Genomic DNA, 19,372 nt, shown 5'->3' on the forward strand with positions numbered 1-19,372 from the left:
TTTGTTATAGTCAAATCAGAGAGGTATTCTTATCTCTACCTACTGCCACGGGTAAACCTAGAAAACAACAATATAAATAAGATTTCTGCCTTACCTGCCACTGTTTGAAGATCGCCTTTAATCACTCCCAGCACTGGAAGGCAAAGAAAGGTTTTCCAAATGAAGCCAAACATACTTGTGTGAAAACCCACAATATGCAAGGGATGAGAACAAAACAAAAGAGGAAAAGCCCTTTTAGCAGAAGAGCTGTTGTCTTTAATGTATCCTTGAGCCAACCAAGAGCATTGCCCTTCTTGAAAATATCTTGACGTCACATATAATTATCTTTGGAAAAAAATATCAGGTAAAAAAAGTCAACCAAGACATCCTGAGAATGTTCTTTTCAAAGACAGTATTCCACTTTAGTGAAGAAACAAGAAAAGGTGATGGAAGTAGACTCCTTGCAGCTAGCAGATGGACCAGGACAATTTTTTAATTTTAATCTGGCCAGCTAAGCTCTTTACCAGAGCTTGTCATACCATTAACAGACGGTCCAAACAAGGACAGCACCTTTCACGTTTAATTAACCGTATTTTTTCCATCAGCCTTTCAATTTTTGCCCTTTTTAAAAACCATGCCAACCACAAAGCATCCCAAGGAGCACGCCAGTCCCCAGCAGAAAGGTCTCAGTGTGTCCTGGCTCCTGCTTGGACAAACACACCGATCTAAAAACGCACTGACAGGCTTAAAAGCTGAAGCATATGTAGGTTACACCAAGGCAGGTGCTCTGTAGGACTGTTGCTTCTGGTGACAGAGCTAATACAGCCCTGCTGCCAGACTCTGGGCTGCAAGAGACAATCTCGTGCTGTTACACTGTCCCCCACGCAGTGTTTCCCCAAAAATGAAGCCAGGGCAAGTTGTGATCCCTTCAGCTCTGTTCAGGTGTTATCTGACAGGAGCAGTAGGAACAAATTGGTGCAGATACCCAAAGAGTGTCCAGCTGAGCACTGCAGAAGGGCCAGAGTGGAGGAAAGCAGCAGCACCCTCAGCTCCCCTCCTGCCCAGGGTCAGCTCAGTGTGGAAACCTGTGTAGAAGGTGTCCTTCAATGGCAGGCTGCCTTCAGACCACTAGGAAAAACACAACAGGGTCCTCCCCCAGGTGATGTTACTGGGGACTGGCTGGTTACTGTGTTGAAATCTGAGCAAACTGCTGTTTTGTCTAAAGTGACTACTTTTGGTAGTGATTCTGCCATAAATATTTCAACGCTGGATTTTCAAGGCTTCCCAGATGACAGTCTGCAGCACAGAGCTCCTTAGGTGAACAGTGCTGACTCCTCTCTCCTACCTGCTCTGCTGGACTCCCAGCAGCTCAGATAACACTGGTAATCCTTGATAGCACACAGGACTCTCACAGGAATCAAATAAAACCACCTTTGGTTTTCAGCTCTATCTTCTAACAACTAACAGGTTTCAGGTGATATTTTGCAAACTGATATATTTTCCTTTTTTTTTTTTTTCCATAAAACTACTAACCTACACTTGAAATTAAACCACTGAGCTGCTCTAACACCTCCAGTTTTCTTAGAATCAGAAATTCTGGACCTATCAAACCAGCATTGTTCACCTAGATTGGCTCTGTCAAGCTAACTACGTCCCAGTGCAGTACATCACACTGGAGCTAGAAATTGAAGGGTCCTGAGATAGGAAGCACAAAACCAATGTTGCACTGGTGCCCCTAAACTGTTTCAAAGTCCTATTCAGCATCTCTAGATAGACAGAGCAACTTTTGAGGCTTGTTTATGTATCTTTATTAAGATCCTGGATTCAACAGCACAGACCAGCCTTTGCTTTAACCCTCTGCAGAGACTGGTGCTTTCAACATCGTGAATGGTTTTGCTCGCAGTAACCTGCAAAAATGCAGCTGAAGTGAGATCAGAAATACTATACATGCTTATAAAGGCAAAGGCTAACTTACCTCAAAAATGTATGACAACTAATCCTTTTAAGAGAAAATTCTCAGAATATATGTGCTTTAGGATGAGTATGAAACCCAATTAGAAGTTTTCCTGGAGAGTCTTTAGGTTTATAGCATTTGCTGGTTTCTTCATCAGCTAAGTAGTCAAAGACACTCAGAACATGAATAATATAAAAAATACTTGGTTTACACCTCTGTCAAAATTTGTTTTCTATGCTATGGCTCCTGGATGATAAAATATTTTAAACATATAAATTCAGTTTTATTAACATTAGTTCAAGCTATCAATTTTAAATTCAACACTGATTTCAGCACTGAAATGTAGATTTGCAACAGCTGAAAGTCTCCTACATTTATGACAGCAAAATGTATAACTAAAAGCACAATCCTCACTTAAAGTTTCTTAAAACGAGCAAAACAACTTTTGCAATAGATTTCCAAAATAACCTTGGCAAATTCACTCCTCCCTTGATTTGACTAAAGCCTTTCCAGTAATACTTTGCATCAGAAGATGCATAACTCTTCATCCCCAGCAAACTGTATCTGTTCAGAAGGATTCAGGAGAAATCTTGCCAGGGAAAAAAAATGGAAGTATAATTCTAGTGACCCAGCACACCAAGGTCACATCTATACAACTAAAAATTAGAAGAATTTTCTGACAATTTGTATTTCTAAAAAGCAAAGGCATGTGCTTTCATATAACAAATGTGATTAGCTGAATTATAGTTCTGTAAAAGATAACAGTGACCAAAATCCATCAGAAGGTGCATAACTCTTCATCCCCAGCAAATTGTATCTGTTCAGAAGGATTCAGAAGCATATTCTTGCCAGGGAAAATAATGGAAGTATAATTCTAGTGACCCAGCACACCAAGGTCACATCTATACAACTAAAAATTAGAAGAATTTTCTGACAATTTGTATTTCTAAAAAGCAAAGGCATGTGCTTTCATATAACAAATGTGATTAGCTGAATTATAGTTCTGTAAAAAGATAAGTGACCAAGATCTGCTACAGCACATAATGTTCTTTCATTGTTTTTCAAATGCAATTTATTAAAAAAGCTAAATCTACTTATCTGTAACTGAAAAATGCAAAATAAAGGCATACTATAATAAAAAATGCCCAGTGAAGAGCTACATGATGGCAAACATTCCCTGTTTCCAAACTCACTCTGCTCAGTACCAAGATTATTCATTGTCTCCTGTGACTGGACTACAGCAACTGACTTTATGGCATGTGACAGGACTCCCCAAGAAAATTCCCAATCAGTTTATCTGAGACAATTAGGTCAGACAAAACCTTTTCACTTGTTCATTTCCTGTGGTTGCTGTTGCCAAGCACCTCAGTTACCACTTCTTGCTTCTGCTCCTAGAGTTCTCTGGTGAACTGCTTCTCAAGAGCAGGGTCTGAGGCTGCCCAGCCTTCCAGCTGGGCAAATTCAGGCCACCACAGCCTGTCATGCTGCCACCTCTCCCATCGTGTAGGTGTTTGGAGAACAAAAATGAGCAAGTGAGGTGAACCCAATCATTCTAACTACTCTGTGTAATGTAAACCTATTAATGTTCCTCCTTTTCTGAACTGTTAGCAAGTGCCTCTTACCTTGTTCAACTGTCAAAAGTTGAGTGCAGTGCCTGTGCTTCATCTTTGAACAGTGTTTCCAGCTTCAATTTGGTTGGACAGAATTACTGCTGTCAGATTTGGGTTTATTCAACCATTTAAGGAGGCACTTTCAATCCTGAGATCTTTCAAGTCTCCTTCTCAAATTCCTGCTTTTCCATCTAGAAAACAATGTTGTCTTTGGGGCAGTGCTCAGAAGCAACATCCTGCTTCCCTATCAAAAGTGTTACTGCTGTGGCTTTGAGATTTTTATTGTTTTGGAAGGCATAGTACTTACTGAGTCCTGCAAGCTCATTTCAGGGTCAATTTCTATGAGGTGAGTCCCACAAAAGGACAGATGGACTCAAATTGAAGCCTGCAGATGCAGAGGAAAAACACAGCAGTCCAGAGATATTTTTTAAAAGCATACTTGCAGTTTCATTATTTGCTTCTTCAGTTCTCAATTAAAAAAAACAGGTTTTTTTTTTATTTTTTTCTGGAAGATTTACTTCCTACAAGTCACTTCTCTTCCACCTTGTCCTTGTGTCATGCTTACCAACAGTACCTTAAACAGATCCCCATGACTCAGATTTCTTCAGGGAAGCAAAATTCTGTCCCTATAGCCAGCATGTAGCAGTTTCTTGTAAAGAAACTGATAACTACATTTAACACTTTTGATTACAGTTCATTGCCTTGAATCCAAAATTACACAGTGTAAAGAGCCTTACAATGATTGGCTTGCTCTGAAGTATCACTCCACCATTTCAGTTATGAAAATGAAGATGCAGATGATGTGCAATAAAATCCCTGAATCAGTCTGGTGCCTTGTATGTGCTAGAAGTTACCTTCAGAGAGTTCTAGCAACTAAAAATGAACCACAAAAGTACCTGAGTGCAGCTTTTTCCACAGATACTTTCCAAGCATTCACCACACACCTGTTAAATGCAAAATGGTTGGAATGGGGTGGGTTGCAGCTGGTGGTCCTGGGCACTTCCCAGGTGAGCCATTCAGGAATGGGAACAATCACATTCAGCAACTTCTGGAGAACTTTAATATCAAATGTATCAGTATTCTCATAGCACATCTCTAACAAATCTACAAAGGCAGTGCTTTAATGTTAGAAAACCAATTCAGAAAAGTTTAGACATAATTTTTGCTTTTAAGTATCTAAAAAACAGTCAAATCTAAAAAAGAACAAATTACTTTATAAAAAAAGAAAAAAAAAAAAAAACAACAACAAAACAAACAAACTTTTACCATAAGAAAAAGCCCAAACTATTTTTTCATAAGGTAACACTGAAAATAGTCATCAATTAAAAAGGTGTAGAGAAAGGGCACACATTTCTGCATGTTATATTCCATCTGTCTTACAATAAATACACAGATTATCCCTCTAAGTAATGATGATGTTGTCATTGAAGTGAAGAAAGCCACAAAAACCCTGGGATGAGGGGGAGAGATGTTGAGGGTGGGGTAGAAGTGGTGCCAAACTACAGAATTAAAGTAGAAACAAAGACAAAAACCTTACAGCAATTGCACTAGGCTGCTCACAGCTATACAAAAGGTAACTGTGCTCAGCAAATTATTTTGTTTTAAAATTGCCTCTCTTCTCCAGAAAGAATGCTTCCTGGATTGAGAAACAATGGTGGAGGGTTTTTTTGGATGACTGTACAGAACCTGGAGTAATAAATGGATTTTCAAAATGCCAGGTTTCAGAGTTGTCTTGAGGGAAGGGGCCCTGAGAATTCTGCAATGCCATAAAAGTGTTCACATCTTTGGGTTGCCCCCAATTTTTCTTTTAACTCTCTAGCCTACTTCCAGCTTTAAAAGCTCTGGGTTTGTAAATAGGTTTCTGACACATGATTTTGGTGGTTATTTAGCCTTCTGGTCCTTCTGAAGGATGTGATGACACTGAAGTTTACTTACAGTGGGTAACAGGAGAAAGCATCCTCTAAGAACTTTCTGTTGTGCAATAACTACAGAAAAAAGTGTGCACATGTCAAAATGTTATCAAAGGTTTACATGATCACTGAGGTAAAACTATATAAATATGTACTAAGACAATGATAAACTTGGACTTGATTTGATAAACTAGTACAAGTTCAGACACTCAAATATTCAGGCACCTTTACTCAATTCTTCTGAGCAAAGCATAAATCCTGTTTGTCTTATATGTAAATGACATAACTTAAAGACATATAAAACATAATAACCTTTCTGAATGAAAATGGCCTTATTTTTCAGTCAAACACCTCAAACTTGAGATTGTTGAGCCATAAGCTGCTTGCCTTCCTAATGTGAGTGAAGTGGTAAGTCACAGGAATAACTCCCAAAAAGAAGGTGAAGAGGATTAAAAATCTACTGCCTACATGCCTTATATCCACATGTACTTTCAAGAGGAAGATTTCTTCTAAAACACAGTAAACAAAACAAAATTCTGAAAAATGCTTCAAACAAAATTCCACTCTAGATTTTTAAAAATTTCAGCTGTCACTCTCAAGAAAATGGTCTTCCAATCATGGAAATTTTTATGATGAAAATCTGGGGGGCAAATCAAAACTCAGCTGCCTCAAATATTGGCAGAATTTTTCTGACACATGCAGACTACTTCTGTATATAATCAGAATCAAACCAAAAAATACATCTCTAAAGAGAGTCAATATTAGATCCTTAAATTAAAACAATACATAGTATTCATTCCATCTGTACAAGCTGTAAAATTGATACACAGTATAGGGTCAAACTCCTGTCTTCAGGCCTGACTCCTACCTGATCATCCATGTATATACAGAACTGTAAAGAACAGACTCCAAAAGCTGAAAATATTTCTGCATCCTTGTGGTGCACACCTCTATGTGCAGCTCTCATGTTCCAAGTAAAGAATCAATTAGCAATACATATACATTACCTTTAACTTACATATTTACACTTTTATCTACAACTTTCTCTTCCCCCCTCCCCCCAACTGCATTTTATGACCACACAATCCAAGCAAAAAAAAAGTTAAATAAATACACACTGGACAAAGAAAACACTTAAAATACTTCTCATGGTTCTTTTTTCTTTGTTTTTTTTTTTTTTTTTCTCTCCTTTCTTCTTCCTTAGAAGGCAGAAAGAGTCCAAATGCTGCTGAGTCCCAGCTACTTTATACAGCAATGTTCTTTGCCAGGTCTGGCTTATTAGATTTATTAGCTGCTGCTGCCACTGTGCTGTTTAAAGTGCAATTGCAAGATCAGCTCTCGAATTTCTTCTCTCTTGCTTCTGATCAGCTGACGAGGGAACCACTTCTCCAGATGCAGTGGCTGTTCAAAGTTAACTATGGGATTCTGGTAAGAGAAAAAGGAATATTTACAGCATGAATTTCCTAAAGAAACTATCATAAAGGATTTCAAACCCATTACTGCTGAGATCAAGGAGGTACAAACAAATTTCCATGAGAAAGTGGGAGGCTTTGAAGTCAAATTCCAGTTCCTCCATGGTAATCACACATGTAGATGCCCTTACCACAGGCAACTCATGCTAAATACCAAACAGGTCATCACCACTTCTTTGAAAGATACATCAGTATAAGCAAAGATTTGGGGCAGATTCCCTGTATTCTGACACAACCAGACAGATGCACTGTGGTCCTAGGGAAGGATCAAACATAGAGCAGCTAGGCATGCTGAGATTCTGCTCTCTCAGGCATGGGGTTTATTCCTGTCATGAGCTGGTCTATCTGATGGAAGACAACACTGAAGCAAGACCACTGCTAGCAGCTTTAGCAGGGCACAAGAAGGGTGGAATTTGAAACAAAAGAGGACAGCAGATCAGATCCTGGCAGCTTTGGCAGTCAGACCAGGATCAAGGTCTATGAACATGAGCCTGCTTCTAGCTGTCTGTAGAAGGCTTCATCCATTTGTTCCTCCTGATCAGGTGGCCTACAGCAGATGCCCACTACTATGTCACCCACACTAGTCTCTTCTTCAGTCACTACCCACACACTCTCAGTGGGCTATTCATCCAGCACAAGGCACAGCTCCATGCATTCCAGCTGCTCTCTCACATCAAGGGCAGCTCTCCTTGTCCTGCCTGAAGAGCCCATATCCATCTACCACAGCACTTTAGTGCTGTAAGCTATTCCACCACATGTTCTCAACAAGATCACAGCCCTGCAACTGCACACCTATCTCCAATTCCTCCCATTTATTCCCCAAGCTGTGTGCTAGGTGCTTTGGAATGGCAATCTGTTCTACTATGGAAGAAAAGCCCACTGCCCAAGGCCCCACAAAGGACTTTCCATGCACAGGACTCTGTGAGAACGTGGACCACATGTGTAGGCATCAAAGAAGCAGAGCCATTCAGAGGGGAGGAAGAGATGAGAACACCCTAAGATCCAGGGCCTGAAGCCCAGCATTTGTAGATGTTTAAAGGTATGTGCTAAACAGCAAAGAGGCTCCCTCAACTCTGTGCATTCCCTTTTACAGATTCCCCCTCCTCTCTCTGCAGAAGCTGCTGCCTGCAGAGCCACTCAAGGGCCAATGCACAAACTGACCAAAGTTTTAGAGGCTACAACAGGTGCACAGAAAAGATGCCTCTAACATCTGTAAGTCAGAAATGTGTAAACTAAATAGACTCCAAATGCATCCAAAAAGGTAAAGATATTGAATGTGTCAAAGTGACATTAAACTACACAATCAGACATGTTTGCCAACAAATACAGATGAGAAACTGTGTGTTCCAGATATAAAGACCCTGCCACTACATGAAGGATGGATTTTATCTCCCCTTCTTCAAATGGCTTTGACACTTGAGGCTGAGCATCACAGGCTTTCCAAAAAGGTACGGATACTGAATGTGCCAATGAAGTGACATTAAACTTCACAATCAGACATGTTTGCCAACAAATACAGATGAGAAACTGTGTGTTCCAGATATAAAGACCCTGCCACTACATGAAGGATGGATTTTATCTCCCCTTCTTCAAATGGCTTTGACACTTGAGGCTGAGCATCACAGGCTTTCGTGTCTGGCTATTTCCCTCAAACAATTGGGTTTTTTTTGTTTAAGGTAATATGGGGAAATGGGAAGGTACTTTCCCTCTGTACCTGGAAGAAGCTTTCCACATACTGCAGCAAATAGACCCCACAGTCACTGCTGTTATCTTGTTTAGGCACTCTGGGACACAGGTCAATCATTGTTGATTTACTGAATTCTCGATGTGTTTTTCGTTTAGTTTCCCACTCCACTTCCAGGTACCTACAAAAGAAAGCAAACAGATTAAACACTTACCTCCCAAGCTCAAAGCATTTTGGGATACTACTCAGCATCCCAAAATACTGGAGCTGATCAAAAAGCTAAATTAGCATTAACCAAATTCTTTCACAGTATCTGTCACAGAAATTCAGACCAGGAACAACACGATTTCCACTATCACATTCAGAGACATCTCTACAACATAACATGCAATATCCAAAACAGAAAGATGCATGACATTATTTAAAAACAGTTATTTGTGCTGAATTTCTTCAAGCTATTAAGGTAGAGTACATTTTGAAACCTTAACTAAAGGAAGAACTCAAGTAATCTTTCCTGACCATCACAGGCTTTTCCTGTTGATCCTAAGAGATGAATGGTGTGGGTTTTTTTCTTTAACCTAAGCAAATAAACCCTTAGAATTCACCTTACAGACAATTTCAGTTACAACTGCACCAATATAACCCTTGCAACCCACTTTTTAGTTGTGACTCTTTAGGGATTTTCCTTTAGCATCAGAAATATGCACCTTTGTATGAAAAGCACTCTGAACACAGAAATGAGACCAGCAGCATCTCTTGCTAACAAACAGAAACTGTAGTTACTTACTCTCTCAGAACCTGAGCTGTTTTCTGCACAGAACCAGCTTTCAAAGAATCTAAGATGAGTATACAAGGCCTGTAAACAACACAACCAAAGAAATCATTTTAGTCTTTTGTTACCAACACTACTAAAGCAAATACTTTGTTTCAACACAGCTTAACAAGAGCATCAATATCTAAACAAGTGTGGAAAAAATTGACAAGCCCCTACAGCTGTGGTTTTATTAATTGATGCAGGATTTCTTAATTTAATAATGAAATATTAGTACAAAAACATAAACATACCTTTTACAAATCTGCCTTTTGGAATTATTTAGGGAGATCTGGGAGAAGAGAAAATAAAAATAACCTTTAGAACCCCTACAATTATAAACTCAAAACGTCTTCAGAGATTTAAACAAAGCCAGAGAGACTCACATTTCAGAAAGGGAGAAGCTGATATTTTTAAAAAACACATGAAAGCATAGTATAGGCAACACAGTTCCAAGTGCCTTGCACATGCTGCAGGCCACACAAACATTGACAGCTGCTGCAAAAAAAGATGGTGCAACATCACTTGCTCAAGTCTCAGAACTTTCAGAAAGAGCACTACATGTTTCCTCTGTCAGCACAAAAAGGCACTTACTTCAGAGATACCTGAATATAAGGCTGAAGCAGAAGCAGCAATTTCATTGCCACCTAGTACAAAAGAAAAGAAAGTCTTAAAGTATTTCCTAGCTGAAATATTTTCACTTTCATATTTGTTATTAATATTCAAAATACAGTAGTGAAGTATAAACTGATTTTGCTTCCCTTCTGAATGTTCAAATAGCAGAGTTAGTGAGGATCCTCCTTACTGACAAAATTCTTACTGAAATCCAGGAACTTCCCACTCATGATGGGATCTGAGTCACTGATTTTTACATGTCCCTTTCAATATTTTCCAGAGTTGCAGACAAGAATGCAGTGCACATTTTGCTATGCATGGCAATACAGAAATATATTACAGGACTCTTGATATGAAAGATACTTATTCAGACATATCCCTCCTTTGAGAATTAAGGCACTGTTACAACTGTATATGGTTTGACACCATCACTTTCTTCTAGGTTACCTACCTTTTGAGAATAAAATTCCATTAGCATCCATTTCTTCTTCATCCTTGCAGTTACCAGGAAAGGACAACACTGAACCAGTTCTAGTGTCCTCAGTCTCTAACTGGAATGCAGACTGTAGAGGTTGGTGATACAATGAATCCTGATCAGGACACTCCTCATACACAGCTTCTTCTAACCAAGGAAAACAGATAACTGCCATGTACCAATGAGACCTGCCCAGCAGTGGGGAGAGGAGAAAGAATAAAAAACCATCAGAACTGTATAACATTTAGTCCTGAAAGGATATGAGAAGTTTTTATAACATGGAGAGCTCATGGACAACTGTTCTGTGACATAACCATTGTTGCCATGTTCCTTCACTGCACCTCATACTGATCCTCTCATTCATTTTCTACTTTACATTGCAGCATAACAGCAAAAATATTGATTCCTTTAAAAAAACCCAAACCACAAACACACCACAGCAATCACCAGTGTCTCACTACCCAACTGTGAAAAAAAACTTAAAAAGTAAGAAAATCTGATCCCAGTGTTGACTGAATACAGCTGAAGGAATGGTGTGCTTCCAGACTCATCTCCTTCTGTAGCTGTTTCACATACCTAAGTCTCAAGGACTACTCAGTTTTACTGGAGTTTTCATGTACAGGTCAGTTATTCTACCAGGCCAAGGCACAGAGTGTGCAAGTACTACTCCTGACCCACAAATACTATGAGTTGCTGTGATGGATTTATCAAAATATTACTTAAGTGCACAACAATCATCATAAGGAGAAAAAAATTAATTTGAAAAATGTATCAAAGCAATTTTCAGTAAAACAAAAAAGACACAAACTTTACTGAACACAACTAAATAAGTTTAACTTCTGAAGAGAATTCAGAATTACTCATTCCACACCTGTTACTTCTTCAAAATCTAATTCATCATAATGAGACAAAAATTAGTTTGAAAAAACATATAAAAGCAATTTTCAGTAAAACAAAAAAGACACAAACTTTACTGAACACAACTAAATAAGTAACTTCTGAAGAGAATTCAGAATTACTCATTCCACACCTGTTACTTCTTCAAAATCTAATGTGTTTGTTCCCAACAATGCAAGCTTATAAATCTTTTTATCACCACAATGTTAAAATATTTACATCTTATAACATCAGAAAAGGTGTCTAAATCACACAGACTTACTCCTCATTCACAGGCACAAAGATATAATCTTTACTGAAGATATTTATATGACGAGTCCACGTTCTTACTCTTCTGTGTCTTCTCTGGGCTGCTCTGCAGAAACCAATTTACAATTGTTCAGATTTGTTCTTTTGAGTTAAAGCAAGGTGTAGGGATTGGTACTCCTACATCTCCTCAGTCCCTCAACAGATTTTTAATTTACTTTTTAAATTTCCCCAACAGAGAAAACATAAATTTATTCAGTAATTATTATTTACTACACTAAACACAACAATCTCATCTAGGCACCAGCCAGTGTAAAAACAGATAGCAATTTACAAACATCCATAATTTAAACTTCATAATACCACTTCTGAAGACCTTATCCTTGGAAGGGAAAACAGCCTTGCCTAGGGTCATGTAACACACTTGTAGCAAAGCCAGAACTGAAACAGACTTCTGCCAGTCCTGAGCTTTAAATGCTGGAGCACACTTCCAGTCCTACAGACATAAAGCATGAGGACAGTATACTAGGAGAGTAAGAAAAATTTGGGAAGAAACCTAAATTTAGATTTTCAGCACCCTCAGTTTGCAGAGGTTGAAATGGAAACCAATGGTTTATAGAACTCTGCTCCATATGATCTGAAACCAAAATTCCTTCTACTCAGGAGACATGCCTGTTACCATTCTGATTCTATCCTGATCTGTGATCAAGAAATGTAACTTCAGTATAGGAGGAACAGGAGAAAAGGTCTGAGGAATAGAAAAACAGGCTGCTGTAGGACCCTCCACACGGGCCACCATGAAGTGAAGACTTGCTGCTAAATTTCTCTGCTACATGTCTCTAGACACACTGGGAACTTAAAAGTTTGCAGCCTGGGAAGACACCTATGGAAGGAGCTTTCTCCATCTACTACCCAAGCAGTGTGAAGAAATGGAAGCAAAAGGGTCTTTGAGTTAAGTGGCTACATCATAAAAATATTTTTATAAGTGCATTTACTCAAAATGATGCATATATGTTATGAAACTGGGAGTTGATAATAAAAAGACCAAAGTACATAAATAATTAATTGTTTGAAGTAAGCATTAAAATAAAGATTCAGATACATTTGGGGAAAGGTGATAACATTTTCATTTGTATTCAGAAAAATACCAGTATTGTGAGTTACAACATTTAACCACTAAACCTTTGGAGAACACTAACTACTACTTTGGGTGAAAGTACATAAATAATTGTTTGAAGTAAGGATTAAAATAAAGATTCAGATACAATTGGTAACATTTTCATTTGTATTCAGAAAAACACCAGTGAGTTACAACATTTAACCACTAAACCTTTGGAGAACACTAACTACTACTTTGGGTGTCAATTCAAAGGTGATCTGCAAAAACTCTGAGTGGCATCAACACCTATTTTATGTGCCATTATGACTAGAAAATAAACTGAACTTACGAAACTTTGAGATCCCCCTCAGAGTTTTTTTCTGTCCTGGTGAGGCACTTGTAGAAGAAACTGCTAAAAATGTGCGTACGGTCAGCAAGATGTTTTGGTGCCTTCTCCAACAACAGGTACCTATGAGAGAAAAATGAGGGAATTAATGACTTCCTTTTCTAGAAAGCACTGTTACTGATAAAAAAGGGCAATTATTTTAATGACTTATCATACGCAGGTTGTACTTACTATCAGTTTCCTTCACAGATGCTCACTATGCCAAACTTTTCTCTCTATTTTCAATAGGCACATGAGTAGACAACATCAGAGCATGTAACAGTCAAGCAACTACTAATAAATTCCTTTACTCAAATGTTCCTTTGCTGATGAGATGAAGCCACAGCTATTGAGAGGATCATGCTGCATGATTGATTTCTACTTTGGAGTGAAATGCAGGAGGCTTTGCTGTAAAACCACACTGAAATACTCTGGTATATGTTTGCTTCCCCACTCCTCTAGAGAAGTTTTAACTGGCTTCCTATTGCTCAGTTACTGCAGCCAAGCAAAATGCAATTCTTGCAGACAATCTTCAAAAGAACCCAAATTCTGCTTAGGTTTAAGTCAGCACAAGGAAAATAAACCTCAACTTTAGGGAACTGTGGCCATAATGCTGTTTCTGGAAAACTTGTTTTCACAAGAAACTTCTCAGGATGGCATGAGGCAGGTAAGGCAAGCACAACTTCCTGAAGGTGTTTTAGCTGTGCTCCTTTCTGCAGGCACTATGCATCAGTACAATTCCTGAACTCTTGCACCCAAATAGCAAAGGATGCTCCACTTCATGCAAACTTAGTAAATCAACTACTAGTATGACTCTCTACTCTCTTCAACTGCTTGCTTAAAACTTCTTAGCACTTTGTTCTGTGGAGCTGCCAAGTGGCTTTATTTTCCCCAGCTATCCTGCCTGGATTCTACCACAGCCCTTCAGAGGGACAAGAAGAATGAAAATGAAACACATTGAACTGCTAACAACACACAAAAGCTTTAACAACACCCAACTTACAAATTCATCATACTGCTACTTCTGAAGTTGTACCATATTTAGAGACCAATATTTACAGTAACATTCAAGTCCCAGAAAGAATGGAACAATTAAGGCTATGATTACTTACTTAAGATAGAAATCAATGATGACATCATTGAGAAACTCTCCATATTCTAAGCAGTCTAGGTCTTCTCTTGTGACTCCCAGTCCTCCTTTTGCAGGTGGAGGTGGATAAACAATTAAACTAGGAAACAAATAACATTATAACAATGATAAACTGTGTTTTACATGACATTCTTCTTAGTATGGCTGCTCCACACATAGATTTTCTAGAAGAGCTGTTAAAAAGGGGTAGTTCTCAAAAACATTGACAAAGTCAAAAGTCCTTTACCATTTCTTCCTCCAATACTTAAGTGTTACAAAAGAAATATACACACTGCAACTCTGAGAAACACTTTTATTTTCACCTTCTCATTTATATAAAATATACTTACTTCTTCACTGCTCCAGTTTCTCTTACTTCTTTCCATTCTTCATTCAGTGCTGAGGACATAGAGATAGAATAGCAACCACTGCTCTGCTTGCTTGCAAGGGCATAACTAGGCCTGATCACTTTTGGTTTTGATTCCTAACAGAAAAACAAACAAACAAACAAACAAAAAAGAATAATAGTAAAAAGCCTTATACATCTTGATATGTAAAACAGAACACAAAAAGAAATTAATATAAAGTCTGACACCCACAGAAGTACCCTGCATCACTGAAGAAGAATCTTGCTGGAGAAGAAGTATAAAGATCAGTATTTAGGCAAATGTGCCACTGCTCAGATAAAAATATTATGTCCCTTTTAAAATTATGAGAGGTCTTCGTCTGTTCATAACCTCCCTCTAAAATTCTTTAAGCATTATTCAGCCATCAGATGCAGAATTGGTTTTAGAGAAGAAAGAGGACCTGAAAGGATGGAGACAAGTATCAGACTGTCCTTCTAGGAGCTGTGTATGCTTGGAAGGTTTGCCTAAAACTGATACAGATTTGAACTGGCTGGTTCAGTTTTTAAGCTCCCAGTTTCACACTCAGATTGATCTGTTGTCTCTGAGCTTTTAACCAAGGACCACAAACACATCTAATTTCCAAAGTGACAATGACATGGGGTTGGGCTGAGGCATTAACTTCCACAGCCCCATCTTCCCAGCAGCTTGGGAACAGTTTAGCATTTTAAGCTGTGGAGCACCCAAAAGAATGTGTAGAGGTGTCTGGTACAAGCAAGATACACAGTTCCTGCTGCACCCCCCTTCACTTCCAGTTCCACTGAAAAATGGCTCCATCAACTTGTTACCTGATTAACTTCCAACTTGCTGCCCTGGAGATACCAGAAGGGCAGGAAATCCCTGTGGTTCTGGGCATATGGCCAGGAGTCAACCTAGAGCTTCAGTATTTGCCACTTACTAATGAAGTCTATACACTAGTCCTCTGCAGACACAATCTAGATTATTCCAGATCTTGCCCCATTGTCAGAGAGAAATAACAAAAATAATTGGGGTTTTTTTGAGTTCTGGATTAAGAAAGAAGGTTGATCTAAAATTTATTAGAATGTGTGAATGCCACCAGGTGGTGATGAATCAAGCAACAGCTACACACTGACCTGAACTGCAGGCTCAGGAGCATCTGAGGTAGTCTCTTTTGGCATATAGTGCTTTAGCAGATCCTTACTGTAACTCACAAAAGAGCTCTCCTGAGGAGAAAGATCCTTAAACAAGGGTAATGCTTGCTTCAAAGACAAAAACTCAGAGAGATCTGGTGCTCTGTTCTTCTTGCTCACAACTGTAACCAGTTCAGCCAGACAGTCCTCTTCCAATTCTGTGAGTGGCTGGGACAGTTCAAGAAATAAAAATTCACTAGATTTGGCTGGAAAAAGGAGATAATGGATAGTGTCATTACATTATATGATAAAAACTTGTCTACACAAACACAAAAGAGCAGAGATAACAGCAGAAGAGGGAGACAAATTAACACCCTGCCTAGTTCATCACAGGGGCCATGAGCCCACCAAAGCCCAGAGATGCAGAGAGGCACAATGGCAGGTAGGAACCTGAGTTAAGGACTGGGAGGAAGGGACACCCAGTCTGAGCCCTCCCCAGGGCTGTCCCAGGAGAGTCTCAGCCACAGGGTCCAGACCTGAAACCCATCCAGATGAGTCAATGCCAGAGCACCTTTGGAGAGGTTGCTGCTGAGGCCTATGGCACATAGGATGCGACACAGGGGAAGAGTATTTGGGAACTGCACAGGACTTATTATGGGATGTTTAAAGGAAAAACCAAAAGGCAGGCAAAGAGAGGCATTTAGGTGATTTGCAAAGGAACAAGTGTGGGAAAATAGAGGCCTGAGATACATTTCCAAACATCTACATTACTACGTATTTAAAAGGCATAAAACATTCAAGCACAGAAATTTAATAACTCCTGAATGTTTCTCCTACAACAAGAATGTAGTCAAATAAATAACCCTAAGATCAAAAAATGCTCATATTCTGCTCATTTCACTGGGAGCTTTGTTTATAGAAGCTACCAGTGACTTTGATAAACTTACATCAAGATAACTCACTGCTAAAATTTCACTCAGCATCTCACTTGAAACTACTAATGCTCCTTAGGTAACATCAACTATTTGCCATTTTTCTTCCTACAGGTGGTGACTGGCCAGGATAAACACACTTAAACTTCACACAGGCAACTCTGACATCATCATCTTGGTAGATGTCATTTTGGATCATGTAAAAACCTTGTGCAATCATACCACTCTGAATATTTGAGCAAATGTTATACTCAGTTTTACAGAGGTTCACACTAGAAAAACAGAGAGACAGCCCCTAAGACCCTGTAGGCTATACAGCCCCTTTGGTCTTCAGTGGAAATTTTTTCCAATAGTGATAATGCAATGGCCTACTGCAGCCTTACTGGAGATGAAACCAACCTTTATCTGCCAAGCCTTTCATCTAGCATATACACTACTCAAAAGGAAAGACATCCCATTTATTTTAAAGGGAGAGATACTTCACACACAAGCCTAGTTTCAGAAGATCTCCTCAGATTACAGCTGAACTGTGTTACAAGGTCTTTTTATTAAGTGGCAGTGATTTTGAATCACATTATGGGAGATTTTTCTTCCAAATAAAAGTACAGAAAGGCATTTTAGAAAAACAAAACTGAGCAGATGATCTTAAAAAAGCTATAGGCTTTCCTCAGTATTCCAGAAGCACCACTGTAAAATAAACTATTTATTGACATGCCACATATTGGACCTTGTCATTGCATCTAAAGGAAGAGATTACTCACATGGCTTGCTGGTAACTAACTTCCCTAATTGGGTTTCAATCTTTTCTACATAATCTTCAGACAACCAAAGGAAAATGGTCATTGTTGAAGAACAGCCACCATCACTTCTCCACAAGCCAAGCCTTCTCAAATCCAGAGTATCCACTGTCAGCTTAATATTCTTATTGAGAGCCACTGTAGAAAAGAGAACTTAAAATAACCACACCTTCCACAGCATGTGTTTTACAGTAATTACATACCAAGACCTAAATATGATCAGAGTGCATTAAAACAGTACTTCTAGAATTTATTCCTGGCATTACATAAAATGTGTTGAGCATTTAATACTTTGATCACTTGTACCAATCTATGTAAAACAAAGTTACCACATTGTAACACCAAAAGCTAAAGATATAAATACAAGATTCTTCTTGAAAAAAATTGTATTTTTGCTCAGAATACCTACAAATATAGAAAAAAAATATTGCAAATCATAAACTCCTATTTGCTGTTAGTCAATCCAATTCAGAACTGTTAAAAACCTTCTCCTGTGAGATACAGAAACCACACATCAACTTCAGAAAGTGGAGTGAGGGTAAAAATTCATTTTTGATTAGTAACCTAAAGGGTCTCATTCCCTAATCTGAAAAGAATGTTTCAACTCAATAACATGCAGAGTCATATTTACTATAGTTCAGCACTTTATATGTGCAGGAATGTGGGACTACAGGCCATTAATATTACAAATTCAGCTTAAAAGTGTAAGAAGCTGTTAAGTTGTTGATGCTTACATTATAGACACTGATACTTTTACTTAGTGAAAAATGGAAATTTTAAAAATTAATGCCTTTTGAAAGCAAATAAGATTATAAATTTTTCACAATATAAATATCAACCAAGTATTTTAATGCAATATTTTAAAGATATAGTTAAGAGAAGGCTAAAGAAAAAAAACAACTCTTACCCTGAAATGGGATCCTAATATGCCGGGTTCTAAACTGAAATAAGATTTAAAAATATATAAAGAAATTAGTTTGCTTTTTACAAATGTATTAAAACAAACTAAGACTAATTATCTGCATCTCTTTCTTTGGTTATAGCCAAATCAACTGAAAGTAAAGCCATAGAATCAGTTTGGTTGGAAAAGACCCTTAAGATCACTGAGTCCAGTCATTAACCTAACACCACCAAGTCCAGTATACCTACTTTGATACTTAATCTGGCCTATTTCACCTAAAACAACACTTGTAAATACATACTGCAGAATCTAAATGACAGCAAAGTGACCTCCAAAGGTGCTAAGATTTCCCTTTCCACCTGAAAGTGTTGATTCTCAAATTATTTCAGCTCATCCCTTAGACAATTTTGGCATGCTAATTTAGGAAATTTCCACCAAGTGTTTTCATCCTTGCTGTTTTGTGAGCAGTTAAAACTATTATTACAACCCAAGATTACAAAATGTCTTACTGTAAGCAAAAAAAACATATATGTGATCAAATACCTATTTTTCAGCTGCTATATGTAGAATGAGCCTGCTCAAAGATCTGTTGAAACTCCTGCAGCTGGTACTCCATTTGAAGTACACCCTCACTTAGATTTCTCCACCCTGTGAGTAGCAAGTTGCCTATGTGCTAATGCTTTTAGTATTGTTCTTATGCTTCTTTAAAGCTACAAAATAAGCAATATTGTCTTTAAAAGGCAAGATCAGCACATAGTATATATCTGAACTCTGATTACTATGGATTACTTTATTCTAATATCTGTACTATTTCTGAGAGAAGTAATTGGTGTTTATTCAAGTGACATTAACATGGCCATTATATTTCCACTAGAATTCATGAAAAGCTTCCTCAATAGGATTTCTGTTCCAGTACAGCATTTATGCAGAACCTTTACCTCTGAAAACTGAGGCCACAGAAAATCCCAGTTCATTTTCCTG

General features: G+C 38.3%; 1 protein-coding gene across 1 annotated transcript in view; it reads right to left on the minus strand.

The window, feature by feature from the left end:
* Nucleotides 1-6,740: 6,740 nt before the first annotated feature.
* SENP7 (SUMO1/sentrin specific peptidase 7) overlaps nt 6,741-19,372 on the minus strand; it is a 37,559-nt gene continuing 24,927 nt past the window's right edge. The window contains exons 10-22 of the mRNA XM_008940877.1: nt 18,398-18,431; nt 17,455-17,628; nt 15,765-16,027; nt 14,617-14,750; nt 14,250-14,366; nt 13,102-13,221; nt 11,670-11,762; nt 10,487-10,698; nt 10,015-10,067; nt 9,675-9,712; nt 9,397-9,465; nt 8,640-8,790; nt 6,741-6,878 (exon numbers count right to left, since the gene is read on the minus strand). Coding sequence (XP_008939125.1) covers nt 6,741-6,878; nt 8,640-8,790; nt 9,397-9,465; nt 9,675-9,712; nt 10,015-10,067; nt 10,487-10,698; nt 11,670-11,762; nt 13,102-13,221; nt 14,250-14,366; nt 14,617-14,750; nt 15,765-16,027; nt 17,455-17,628; nt 18,398-18,431 — 1,596 coding nt within the window. The remainder of the gene's footprint in view (nt 6,879-8,639; nt 8,791-9,396; nt 9,466-9,674; nt 9,713-10,014; nt 10,068-10,486; nt 10,699-11,669; nt 11,763-13,101; nt 13,222-14,249; nt 14,367-14,616; nt 14,751-15,764; nt 16,028-17,454; nt 17,629-18,397; nt 18,432-19,372) is intronic.

Source organism: Merops nubicus, unplaced genomic scaffold (genome assembly GCF_000691845.1).
Source record: "Merops nubicus isolate BGI_N331 unplaced genomic scaffold, ASM69184v1 scaffold11625, whole genome shotgun sequence".
NCBI lineage: Eukaryota > Metazoa > Chordata > Aves > Coraciiformes > Meropidae > Merops > Merops nubicus.